This window comes from Oryzias melastigma, linkage group LG9 (assembly GCF_002922805.2).
Source record: "Oryzias melastigma strain HK-1 linkage group LG9, ASM292280v2, whole genome shotgun sequence".
NCBI lineage: Eukaryota > Metazoa > Chordata > Actinopteri > Beloniformes > Adrianichthyidae > Oryzias > Oryzias melastigma.
Window position 1 is genome coordinate 11,770,103 of NC_050520.1, and position 12,940 is coordinate 11,783,042.

At 41.1% G+C, this 12,940-nt stretch overlaps 1 protein-coding gene across 1 annotated transcript in view; it reads left to right on the plus strand.

The window, feature by feature from the left end:
- Positions 1 to 2,682: 2,682 nt before the first annotated feature.
- Positions 2,683 to 12,940, plus strand: part of fam102aa (family with sequence similarity 102 member Aa) — a 34,277-nt gene continuing 24,019 nt past the window's right edge. The window contains exons 1-2 of the mRNA XM_024260214.2: positions 2,683 to 2,953; positions 3,042 to 3,303. Coding sequence (XP_024115982.1) covers positions 3,161 to 3,303 — 143 coding nt within the window. The 5' untranslated portion in view covers positions 2,683 to 2,953; positions 3,042 to 3,160. The remainder of the gene's footprint in view (positions 2,954 to 3,041; positions 3,304 to 12,940) is intronic.

The window sequence follows — 12,940 nt, forward strand, 5'->3', positions numbered from 1 at the left end:
CGAGTAACTACATATGTGACACTTTGAGAGTCAACACACTTCTGTTTGGCTGAGTGAACGTTCATGTTGTTTAGTTTTTTTAATTAATTTTTTCCTGTAAGTGATTGATTATATTTCCCATGTCTGGTCATATCTATGGTACGTTTCTTGTCAGAGCTTGTAGGACAGAAATGTTAGATTTACATCACACTGGTGCAAAGGCCTCAGTCTGTGAAAGCAGAACATAATCAGAAATGGAAGTCATTATGTGGCCGTGTCCTGGCTCTTATCATACATGAGCTCATGCTAGTGTATGAAACCGTCTGATCCAAAGGTTGACACGAAGGGCAGTAAAACATTTTTTTTTAAAAAGAGCCCAAAAAAAGGGTTTGATTTTGGTAGAATATTCCTATAATTTTGAGACATATTTTAAATCAAAATTAATTAACTGTAAGTTTGAACAAAATATATTCCATAAGTCCATTTTCAAAGGGATTCTAAACTGACTGCAGGCTCTTCTTCCCGCCTGTTCTGAAACCATAAAGAGCTAACACCCCCCCCCCCACAACCTGCAGGTAGTTCCAGAAACCTGCAGCTCAGAGCAATGCTGCCCTCTGGTGGCTGATGAGGATTCAGCATTCTTTTACGTCACATCGCAGTTTTTAATCAAACCTATTTGTTATCAAATAATAAAACGTAAAAATCTTAATAATGTTATTCATAAACTAAGCTTATTTAACTGACGGACTTCTAATCACGTTTGGTTTACCTACAGATTTAAAATTCTCTGTCTATGCAATAAATAAAGAATAAAGCATGTAGAATTCAAAATTTGGCCAGTAAAAAACCCATCGGGTACATTTTGTCAGATTTTGTAAACTGAAAAAGATTTAAATCAGCGTCACGAGTTTGACGTTTTTTAAAAGCTGTTCTGTTCTCAAGAAAATCCAGTCCCCTTTGACCGCAGGGTGTCGCTGTTTCACCCAGAACCTCCGGCTTTATCACAGAGAAGAGCGCCGTCAGGTTAACGAGTGTGAGCCGGTCAGACGCCGGAAGTTCACCCACTCCTGACACATTTACTTTCTTATTTTATTTTTGGTGTGTTGAACCGTTTTTGTAGCGTTTGTGGTTTAGATTTGTTTTGCTTTTCTGATTATAAACGGCTATTTATAGCCAGATAGGAAAGAAATGAAGTGAGTTAACACTGTGTAGGCTGCAATGCCCATGTTTTCTATTCACACATTTGTAGTAGAAAAAAATCTGGATCAGTAAAAGAATATAGAAGTGTATATTATTAAAAAGAAACTCATGATAAAAAGAAACTTTTGTTGTTGTTTTTCAGTGTTAATTTTTAGACAAACTAATAGTAGGTGAACCTCAGATATGGGGGATTAACAGCCAGACTACTACGTCCTTCGCAATTATTCATCAATTACAGCATTCCTGTTGTCTGCATCAATCCTTCCTCTTAACTCGCTGTAACCCTTTCAGGGCCCACATTCTGCCACTCTGTGGAACAACAGAAATATATTTCACAGGACCAAATCCCTTTATCTTAGTGAATGGCATGAAAACAATATTTGGTCTGGACTTCATATGTTGGATGGTGGAGGTAATTTTCTCACCTATGAGCAGTTCAGTCAAAAATATTGTTTTATTAAAAAAAAATCAGTTTATGCAAAAGTCATCAAAGCTGTTCCTTAGGAATACATTTGCTTAATAAAAGGTGCACTATTATATCAAACTATAACACCACAACTAATACAAAGTGTCTCAATATTAGATCAAAAAATGTATTAATCTATTAATAAGAAAGGGTAATATTTTTAGTGGAAAACTTAATAAAAATAACATTTTACATAAATATGACCAGGATATAGTGACTAAACTTAGAACTTTTTATCTAAAATTTCCAATTATTCTTAAAGTTAAAGAAACATATTTCAAAATACTAATTTATGTTTATCCATCTAAAGAACTTTTACAATAATGGTTTAATATAAGTGATAACAAATGTACATTCCGTGAAACAGAAATTGAAACCACACAACTTTTATTTTGCTTTTGTCACCAAATATAATTTTTTGGAAAGAGTTGCATAACTGGCTGAAAAACATTTTTCCACAACTACCAACATTTTTTAAACACCGTCATATTTGGCATTATCTTAGAAAATAAATTAGAAGAAATCTGCTCGAATATAATCTTGTGTTTTGCTTAATTTAACACACACAGCTATAAATATATGAAAATCCTCCCAAAATTTAGAATTTGTATAAAAAAATTTAAGTTATATTTGGAATCATTGAAGCCCATTAAATTAAACCGAAAATAAAAACTACTTATGATGGACTAAAAACTTCCCTTGTGGATAGTTATGTGATCTTTTATTGTTTGACCCACTTTGCTCAGATCAATTTGATTAATATTATTAGCGTTTTTTATTGATTCTTTTTGTTGTTAATGCTGCAATTGCCCCTCTGTTTGATTATAATCATGTAAAAAACTCTGTTTTATAATTTCACGCCATGTTTTGTTTTGTTCCGCGGAGTGTAGTTGTTCAATAAAGAAGTAACCCCTTCAAGGTCATGTGGTTGCTGGAGCCTATCCCGGTGCTGTTGGGTGAAGGCGGGTACAGCGAGGACAGGATACCAGTCTGTCATTAGGCCAACCAATCACTACCACCACTATTCATAATGAGGTATCATATGTACTGATTGTTGAGGTCTGGTGTTTGAAGGTTACGTCGTTCATCTCTGATGGGGTTTCTTTCGTTTTTAAATCATGTTCGTCTGGTTTGTCTTCTATTCTGAAAAGCCTTAAGAGGAAGTCACATGACGCGCTGCTCCCGCTTGACGCTGAATGGCTGATGACAAAGTTCCTCTGGTCTGCGGACCGTAAGAAGCTGTGATTCATCTCTTCTGCCACTTTGATTCGCTCCCGCGGAGACTGGCGGAGGTCGACATGTCTTCAGGTGAGTTTGGGTCGCTGTTATCACAACTTTCTTTGAACTTTGTTGTCGTTTCCAGGCGGGTTTCGTCGACTCGTCTTCTTCTCCTCAGACTGCGGGGCCGGGTCGGGTCTGGAGGAGCGGAGTTCGCATGAAGCCCGAGTGTAAGGGGAGCCGCCGCCGTCTCTGAGCTGGTTTCGCTCGTGTCGTAGCTGAGCGCGTGCGTGGACCATGGCCTTCTTTGTGAAGAAGAAGAAATTCAAGTTCCAGACGCAGCTGACCCTGGAGGAGCTGACCGCCGTGCCGTTTGTCAACGGAGTTCTGTTCTGCAAGCTCCGGCTGCTGGACGGAGACTTCGTCGCCACTTCTTCCAGGTAAGGAAGCCGCACGAGCCACCCGGAGACCCCGAGGTCACGCGCGCGAGCGCGCGGCGGGGTTCGGCACAGAACACTGCGCTGGTTCAGATGGAGGACGGTGGTTGTTGGGGGAGTCTCTCCACCCCACCTCCAGCTCAGCTCGTCCGGGTTCTCCTCCCTCTGTGCTGAATGTGGAGCCCAGACAGAACCGGTGTGGTGCCAAGGCCAGCCCCCCTACCAGAACGTGTACCCCCCGTCTCTGGGATCATGATCTGTTTGGTAACACTCACATTTCCCCCCAAAGTGGACGACAGCGATAGACTTTATCCTGGGGCTTTTGGGAGTTTACTGTCATGTTTTCCCCTCATATTCTACGTGACGGGGAGCCGCTGCTGACCCTGAATCTGTGCCCCAATAATCTGCAGTAGAAACAACAATTATTTAATACGTTTCTGTTGTTGCATGATTCCATCACAAGGTTACTCTCATAAATTGTGAGTTTTATCGTAAATTAGTCAAACAGGTGTCATTTTTTCTTTATTTGCTAACATGAGAAGCTGTTGTGTCACATAGAAATGTGGGTGGGGGTGCAAATATGACCCAAAAAAACCCTCCCAAAACCTCAGAATATTGTATCGTAATCATCCACTTTCTTTTTATGCTTTTGGGAATAATAAAGGAGCGCTATAAAACAATTGAGACTGGGGATACACATTCTGGCAGGGGGATCCAGAACCAGAACCCTCTGTGGTCCTCAGCTCCAGAAGGAAGTCCTGTCTGCCAGGTTCTGACCTTTGCTGGAACCTGGACCGGTTTCCCATGCAGCGTGTGGACGGGGCGGTCCTGTTACAGGTTGCTCCATCACAGGTGTGGCAGGCTCAGGTGGGACTGTTGGGTAACGTTTCAGGAAAACAAATCTGCTTCTGCTTTGGTCTTTCAGTCCGTAAACTAGTTTGGAAGCTTAACCCTTTAACTCCTCAAACACAAAATCTTTAACTTTTCAACCGTTAAGAGGATCAGTGTTATTCCAGTAGGTTCTGAATCACTGGAATCACGTTGATCATGTTACAATTGAAATATTACAGTAAATCAAAGAACATAAACATTGAAGCTCAGGTGTTAAAGGGTTAAAGCAGCACAGCAGTTTCAGTCATTTCAGGTTTGTTGGTGTTTGTTCCTCTCCAAACCTGCTTCTTTCACATATTTGTTGTTATACAAGCTGTAATGCCATTTCTACACAGTAGTGTGAATGTGACGAGTAGAGGTGAGAAATCAGAGCTCGATCACGGTCTCTTCAGCTGGTTTGGATTCATGGAAGCTTGTCTGTTTCTCCAAACAGCAGCTCAGATCGGAGATGTTGAAATCTTTTAGTTTTTAAACGGATTACACAGGAAGTTTCCATTGTGAGCTTCAGCTCCTCCATGTTGTGTGAGACTGCATCAGATTTTGCTCTGCAGAGCAGGTCAGCCTCTGACTGCTGGAGCGCTCACTGCCTCTCGCCGCCTCTCGCCGCCCTCGCCGCCTCTGGCCTTCAGAACACGTGAACGCTGCAGAGCTCAGGATCAGCGGTCTCAGGGCAGATCTTTCCTGCAGCACGAACGTTCTGTTGCAGACATGAACCACTTCAGTTGACCTGTTGACTGGGCTCCCTCAGGGCCTCCTCCACTTGATCCCTGTTCTAGTTCAGACGGTGTCAGTTCACTTAAAGCAGGGGTGTAAAAACTCAATTGCACAGGGGACCAAAATCCACAACCCACCTTAGGTTGAACACTCTAAAACGACATGTTTAAAACTTTAAAACTGGAACTTTTCAATAAAATTATGAACTAGATGTATAGCATTACCGGCAATAATACTAGTGTGAATGCTGGAAGCTGAATTTGGCTGCTGAGGATGCTAGTGCTGATAGGTAAAAACGCTGAAGTAGATAGCCAGCCAGAATATTCGCTTAATGCCAAATTAACCTAAAAAACAAAAGAAAAAACATAATGTTAGCCAACACACCTAGCATGTAACTGAAAAAAAAATAGCAAAACTTCAGAATAGCCTTGAAAAACAAAAAAAAGCCTATATTAGCCAAAACAGCTAGCATGTAGCCTAAATATTAGCTAAACTCCAAAATGCCAAAATATTCCAAAAAGCTAGCCAAATGCCAATTTTTAAAACTTTAAAACTATAACTTTTTAACATAATTATAAATAATAAAAAGACAGGAATATTATTCCAGAATAAATCAACTTAAACCTTAAATAACTTTCAATATTTTACTCTCTATAAAAATATATTTTGTCAAAATTATACAAGTTAGAAATGAGTCCAAAATAACATCGGGTCATTAATAACAATAAAATAAAATGATCCGGAGGGCCGGATAGAATTACTCGGAGGGCCGGATTCGGCCCCCGGGCCTTGACTTTGACACACGTGGATTAAAGTTTGTGAAGTTCAGGATGGCTTTCTCTTCTGTCCAGCGTTTGGCTTCTCACAGGATTGCAGCTCTTAGAGACATTAATTGTGGTCCCTGTTGGCTCCGCCCCCGGCTCTTTGATGTTTTTCAGGGGTCTTCTCTCCCAGGGTTATGCTGGAGCTCAGATTGCCCCCCTCCCATCTGGGTTATCATCTGTGCTGTGGAAACAAAGCGTCCTCAGAGGGAGGGCGACGGCACCAGGAGGCTCTCTGCTCATCGGGATGAGGGTTATGTCACAGATCTGACAAATGTGCTCTTTGTGTTTCGCCTTGACCCAGAACAGAGTGGGACGCAGCGGTGGGCTTATCTAATGTGTCGCTCTGACTGGCCTCAAAGCCTCCCAGAGTCCAGGTCCATAACAGGCCCGATCCACTGCGTGATGTTCCTGCCTGATAGGGACAGCAGCCTGTTAGTCAGCTTCCCAGTGTCTTTAACGCAGGCAGCTGTGACACTGCTGCAAACGGCTGCATTACTTCTGCCTTGCCTCTCCCATGCATGAGGCGTGCTCCTTTGGGCTGCTCATGTTTACAAGTCCATGGGAAATAGTGACATTTTGTTTTGTCTGAAGATATTTGATAAATGTCATGAGAGGTCAGATGGTTTGCAGTGAGGCAAAGGTGCTGCTTTTCTCTGCTTGTTCATCACGATGCAGTTCAGGAAGTTCACATTTCTTACGCAGTACTTCTGTCAACTGCCGTGAAGACATCTGTGGTCCAGTAACGGATGAAACTTGCATGGTTTTGGTTGCATGTCCCTGCAGGCATTTATTTGGCTGGTTGTGATGGTTTGGGTATTTTTTTTAAATCCTGTTCTTTATGTCTGGAACTACATTTTCCTCAGTGAACTTGGGAAAAAAAGGACAAGCTGTATGGAGCTAAATTGGGGCCATTATTATTTGAAACCCAACTCAAACAAATTGAAAAAAATTGGTGTTTGGCCAAAAATACATTAAAACGTCTCAAAACTTTTTGCTATTCTGAAAAATATTTTCAGCTTCAAATGTTCCAATTTTAAGTTTCTAAACACGAAATGTCATTTTCAACACATTTTGTTCACTTTCAAATCTTTTTTTCATTTTTAATTTTGAAATTTTCTGATTCAAAAACAAAACAAAATAGTTGAAAGTTTAAAAAAAATTCGAAACTGAAAAAAAGTTTTGAAATTTAAATTTTGAGTTCTGAAACCTAAAAAACAGAGAATTTTAAGCTGAAAATAATCAAGTTTATTTTAGAGTAACAAAAAGTTTTGGACTTTTTGATTTTTTTGTTTTGGCCAAACACCAATAAATTTTTTTTTTTGTTTGTTTGTTTTGGGTTTCAAAAATTATGGCCCTAATTAAGTTCCATAAAGCGGAGGATTCCTGAGATTAATTAAGACATTTTAAAGTGCTTCTAAATAAAATGTAAAAGTAGAGTAACATGTCAATACGAAGGAAGCTTCCTGGTTGGAGTACGGAGAGATTGTGAATCTCAGAGGCAGTATTCTTGTGACAGGACTGTTTTCTTCCTGTTCCTACTCAGCTCAGGTCTGACAGCCTTAAGATTTGTTTTAATAAACTTTGAAGAAAGTATGCTGACATTTGGCATGCTGCTTTTCAATGGGGAGAATGCCTGTGCCAAAGGGTAAACCCAGAAACCAGCGACCCCACCGAGCTGAATGACCTTTTTCAGTTCAAACTGAACTTTGGTCGGCAAAAGCAACGAGGCAACGTGCCTCAGCATGTCAGGGAACGTCTCTACAGCAGGAGTGTCAAACTCGGGGGCCAAGATCCAAAACACACCGTAGGTCACGGGCCGAACAGGATAAACATTTATTGAACACTCTAGAACGACATTTTTAAAACTTTAAAACCAGAACATTTTAACATAATTATGAACTAAATATATAGCATTACCTACAATTATGCTGTGAATGCTGTAAGCTGAATTTGGCCGCTGAAGATGCTGGTGCTGATAGCTGAAGGTGCTGAAATTGATAGCTAAAAACGCTGAAGCTAATAGCTGAAACAGTGAAGCAGATAGCCAGCTAAAACATTAGCTAAATGCCAAATTAGCCTATAAAGCAAACAAACAAAAAAAACTTTGGTTTACCAAAACAGCTAGCATGTAGCTGAAAAAAATAGTTCAACTTCAAAATAGCCTAAAAAAACTTAAAAAAGCCAAAATTAGCCAAAACAGCGGAAATATTAGATAAACTCAATAACAGCCTTAAAATCTTAGTAAATTCCAAAATAGTCCAAAAAGCTAGCAGAATGCTAATTATTAAAGCTTTAAAACTATAACTTTTTAACATAATTCTAAATAATAAAAACACAGGAATATTATTCCAGAATAAATCAACTTAAACCTTAAATAACTTTTAATATTTTACTCTCTATAAAGATATAATTTGTCAAAATTATAAAGTTAGGAATAAGCGTAAGATAGCATCAGGTCATAATTAACAATAAAATGAAATGATCTGTAGGGCCGGATCCGGCCCCTGGGCCTTGACTTTGACACATGTGGTCCAAAGGTTCAACGTAGGAGAAAAGTGAATCTTTATTGGTGGTATGAAGGCTGATGCATCAGCAGACGTGTCCAGTAAAATCCGTATGTCAGTCTTAGCTTGACCATGAACCATGAGTTTGAACAGAATGACTGTGTTTCATGGCTGAAACACAACTTTCAGAGCTGTGCTGTTTATGGGATGTTTTCTTCACGTTCATCATCTTAAGTAAGTGCTGTCAGAATGTCAGTCTGGATGTAAGGAAGGACTTTTTGTCATCTTACTCCAAAGTTGGAGTTGTGGCTAGAACCACTGTCTGGCTCAGTGTCCGAGCAGTCGTCGACCAGGTTCAGTCTCCAGTGACAGCAGTCGCAGGTTTCACCCTTGTGCTCTCTTATGGGGTCCAGATGACCCCACCCTCATTTTGATGTGTGATTCCTCCCATGACAAAGGTGGGGAGGGTCTGCCACAGACACCAGTGAAGATAAAAACCCTGAAAAACAAAATTCAGTTCAGGTGACCCCACTTTAAACGTAAACATGCCAAGGATAGCACTACGGTTACATGTGGTTGGGCGGCACACTGAAGCCTTCGTACCCTCGGGGAGCTTTGGTTCAGCGACTGCTCCCCCATCAGTGTGTTGGTGTGAGGATCAGGCTGTATGAGTGCAGAACGACACTCTGAGGAGAAAGTAGTCCTCCCTCAGTTCAGCTGCAGTCTGTGGACTTCTACAGAAAGACTGACTCACAGTCAGAGGTTGGTTTCTGTCCAGCCTCAGTCAGGAGGTCAGAGCTTCACGGGCTTAAGAAGATTCTCTCTGTTGTGTTGCAGTTTGAGTCAGAACTGGTCAGGTTACAGCGCTGGAGTCTCTTCCGTCTGTGCAGTGCTGTCTACTGTCAGCTCCTCAAGTTCAGTCAGACGAGAGAAACTGCTAAAAGTTAGACAGGAAGACGTTCCTGGAGAAGCCCGCTTGTAAAGCGTCAGAACTCATGTGGGATGAGCCGAGTCTCCACAGCTGCTTCCTGTTTTGACGTAGCTTTTCCAGCCGTTAGCGCTTTGGTGGGACGGGAGGGAAGGAAACGTTATTCTGCTGGTATCAGGTGATCCAAGTGAACTTCCTCTCTGAAGGGGATGTCCCGATTGTTTTTAAAACGAGTCTGTATAGATCTCAGCGTCTAATGTAGTTAAATAAAATGTTCTTTGAAGACATTAAACATCAAAACATTGTTAGTGATTATAAACAAATCCCTGAGACTATGACTGTAACATTATTACTGTTTATACTAGGGTCAGGGTGAATACTTGATACTGATTGGCTGTTGGCTGTGGATTAAAAACTGATAATGATCATTGATATTAACACCTAAGAAGACATAATATTCTATTAGTCGTTGCTTTATATGATATGGAGTCAGAGTGTAGTAAAGTTGAACAGTTGTGAGCGTTCAGCACCAAAAAATTTACTTTTTTATATTTGTGTCAGTGAGACCAAAACTTTCTCTTTAGTGAAAAATAGTTCCTTGTTTCAGATGTTGACCTCATTAGAGAGATCAGGAATATACTTTCCATCAAACTCATTCTGACAGGTGACCTTTGACCCTATATACCCTTTATGTATTAAATTGTTACGTCATCTTGAGGGGCGGGGCACCTGTCAGAATGAGTTTGATGGATGGTGTAGGGTCAAAGGTCACCTGTCAAAGGGAGTTTGATGGATGGTGTAGGGTCAAAGGGCACCTGTCAAAGGGAGTTTGATGGATGGTGTAGGGTCAAAGGTCACCTGTCAAAGGGAGTTTGATGGATGGTGTAGGGTTGACATTTTAGCTAATGTTGCATATTTGAGACAACAGGCATTAAGGGGTTAACAGTCAACCAGAGGTTCTAAACTCATTCATTCATTCATTCATTCATCCATCCATCTTCTTGACCGCGTCGTCCCTTTCGGGGTCGAGGGGGTGCCGGAGCCTAACCCGGCTACTGAAGGGCGAAGGCGGGGTTCACCCTGGACAGGTCACCAGTCTGTCGCAGGGCAGGTTCTGAACTGCTGTTATGAAGTTAGATTTGTTGCTAAAGTATTTTCTGTTTCTAAAAAATTTGTGCCTGTAAAAGATGTGTGTCTGTAAAAATCCTTTCACAGACGCACAAATCTCTTACAAAAAAAAACGAAACTTTTTTTTTTACGGATGGACAACACTTGAGCAACAAATCTAACCTCTTAAGGTGGACTTGTCTCTGCAGGCTCTGGGATTGAGTGGAGCTCCTCTGCTCCAGCTCCTGCTCAGCAGGGACGAGCAATGCGGTGTTGAGAGAACAGCTGAAGCGTGACTGGCTGCATTCCTGAGCCGAACCTGAGGCTGGCTCATGGGGCTGGCTGCAGCCTGTCCACCTGAGGAGGAGCTGCAGGAGCAGAGTAGTTGCAACAGGGACATGAAGTGTAGAGGGCATGAAGAAGAGCGAGTTTGTCGTTGTTGCTCTGCTGTTGAGAGTCTCTGCTCACTTGTTTTTTAGAGCTTTTGTTTTCTTTTTGTTGAAGACAGAGGAAGAGATGGAGTCAGACGAGCTGGTCTGAAGCTGGTCTGAAGCTGGTCGTGTGCTAAAGAGCACTTCAGCAGCTTCACGGGAATCTACAGTAGTCCTCATAACAGCTTCAGTCACTTTTTTGTTTTCTCTTCCGGGGTGAGAAACATTAGGCAATCATTCAGAACTGCCCAACGCACTGGTTTCCCTCTCATCACGTCTCTGGGGTGTTTTTTGTTTTCATCATTTTATCTGCTAATTCAACAGAGAGTGGAGCCAGCCTGAGCTGCCAGTCCTGAACCTGACGGCCTCTCTGCCTGCAGAGACTCAGTCCTGATGTCAGCCTCCTCAGCATTCTGCTGTTATCTGCTGTGGCCGGGCCGGGCCGGACCACTGTTTGTGTTTCTCTGCTGGCTGTGGCCTTTGGGAGCAGGAAGGCAGGAGAGATAAGCTCCAAACGGCAGCACAGCCGATACGCTGAGTCATCACATGCAGGGGCGATGTGCTCCTCCTGACCTGCTGATCAGACGCTGGCACCATGGTAGACTTCTCTCTGGGAATCACAGAATGAAAGATTCATGCTCAGTAAAATCAAGTGTAACTTTAGTATTCCCAAGAGACTTTGGTTGTTTTTTTAGGAACAGTTCTGTTTGTGTTCAGACCCGCGTTATTGGAGCGGGTTCAAAAACACACTCGGCAAATGTGGTTCATTCATGATCACATCACCAGACTTTATTTTAGATTTTAAGGAATGAAGTCAGAAGGTTGACATTTGTTTAGAAATCAGTTTTATGACCAAACAGAATCCGTTTCTGGGTTTATTTCTAGCATTGTTTGAAAGTTGATCTAATCCCCAATGAAACTGGAAGGATGGAGAGGTGAGTCGAAACTGAATAGATTCAGGATTTTGGTGACGTCTAATTCGGAGCATCACATGATTCAGATACATGTAAGGGGGCTGGGTTTTATTTGGGCTAGGTTAATAAAATAAATTAATCGATTTGAATTGATTTAAGTTTCATTGATCAATAATCGATTCATAAAAATATAGATTGATTTAGCACATAAAGCTAAAGTCCACTAGCTTGATGCTAACGTTTAATAAAATTTCCCATAGGGCGGCTAATGCTAACGCTCAGTCGACCTAAACATACATTCTAACTAAATGATCATCTTTATAAACTCAGACATTCCTTTTCCAAACTCTTTTAAGGAAATGTTTTCAAAGTAACTATTTGTGGTTTAAAACATTTATTACCTCATGCTGTCTTCTTCTTCTTCTGGAATAAGGCATTATGCTATAGTGCGATCGCCCCCTAGTGTCCAAACTGAAACATCCTCCAGGAGAAGCAGAACAATGTTTCCAATGTTAATGATCTGAACATTTTAGTTAGAACTTCTCCTTTAGAGAATCCATGTAACTCTGGATGATATTAACAATCTTATTATTTCACTGATACATTTACGGTATGTGAACTGGATCAGATTAATATAAATATATTCAAAACATGTAGTAGATTATTAATGTATTTGTATTTCTTTGAAATGAATTGAAGAATAAAAAAAATCGGAATCGAATCGTTTCTGTAAATTATAATCGATATCCAGCTCTAGTTTTATCCATTTAGCACATTTTTACCACAGTCCACCCTGAAACATCAGAACCAAACCTCTGTGGGGTTTTCCTCTCTGGATCTTTCCTGGGCCACAGAGGCCTCCCTTTAAGTCGGGTGGGGCAGTTGTTGGGCGTCTCTCCACTCACATTCCTGTGGCACACCAAACCTCATCCTCTGACAGGTTGTTGGGAAGTTCTGTGTAGCAGCGACTCTCCTCTTCCTCACCTCCAGATAGACCTGAACAGCACCTGAACACATGTTTTGGTGGTCAGGTTTGCAGACAGTTCCTCTGCTGTATGGATGGGTCCTGTTCCTAGTTGTCCTCAGGATGATGAGCTGTAGGGCTGGGCGATATGGGAATTTTCATATTGCGATATCGCTTTTTTCATTTTGTGCGATAACGATATTAAAAACGATATAAATCAAATAATCAAAGTAATCTTTATTGCAGAGATTTACGACTTCAGATTTTTACACCTTAACTTTGCCCCCCCTTAAATCTTAGTTAGTTCAAATTAAACTTCCATTATTTTTTGTATTAACTGTAGTATTGAAACTAACTGTGAGG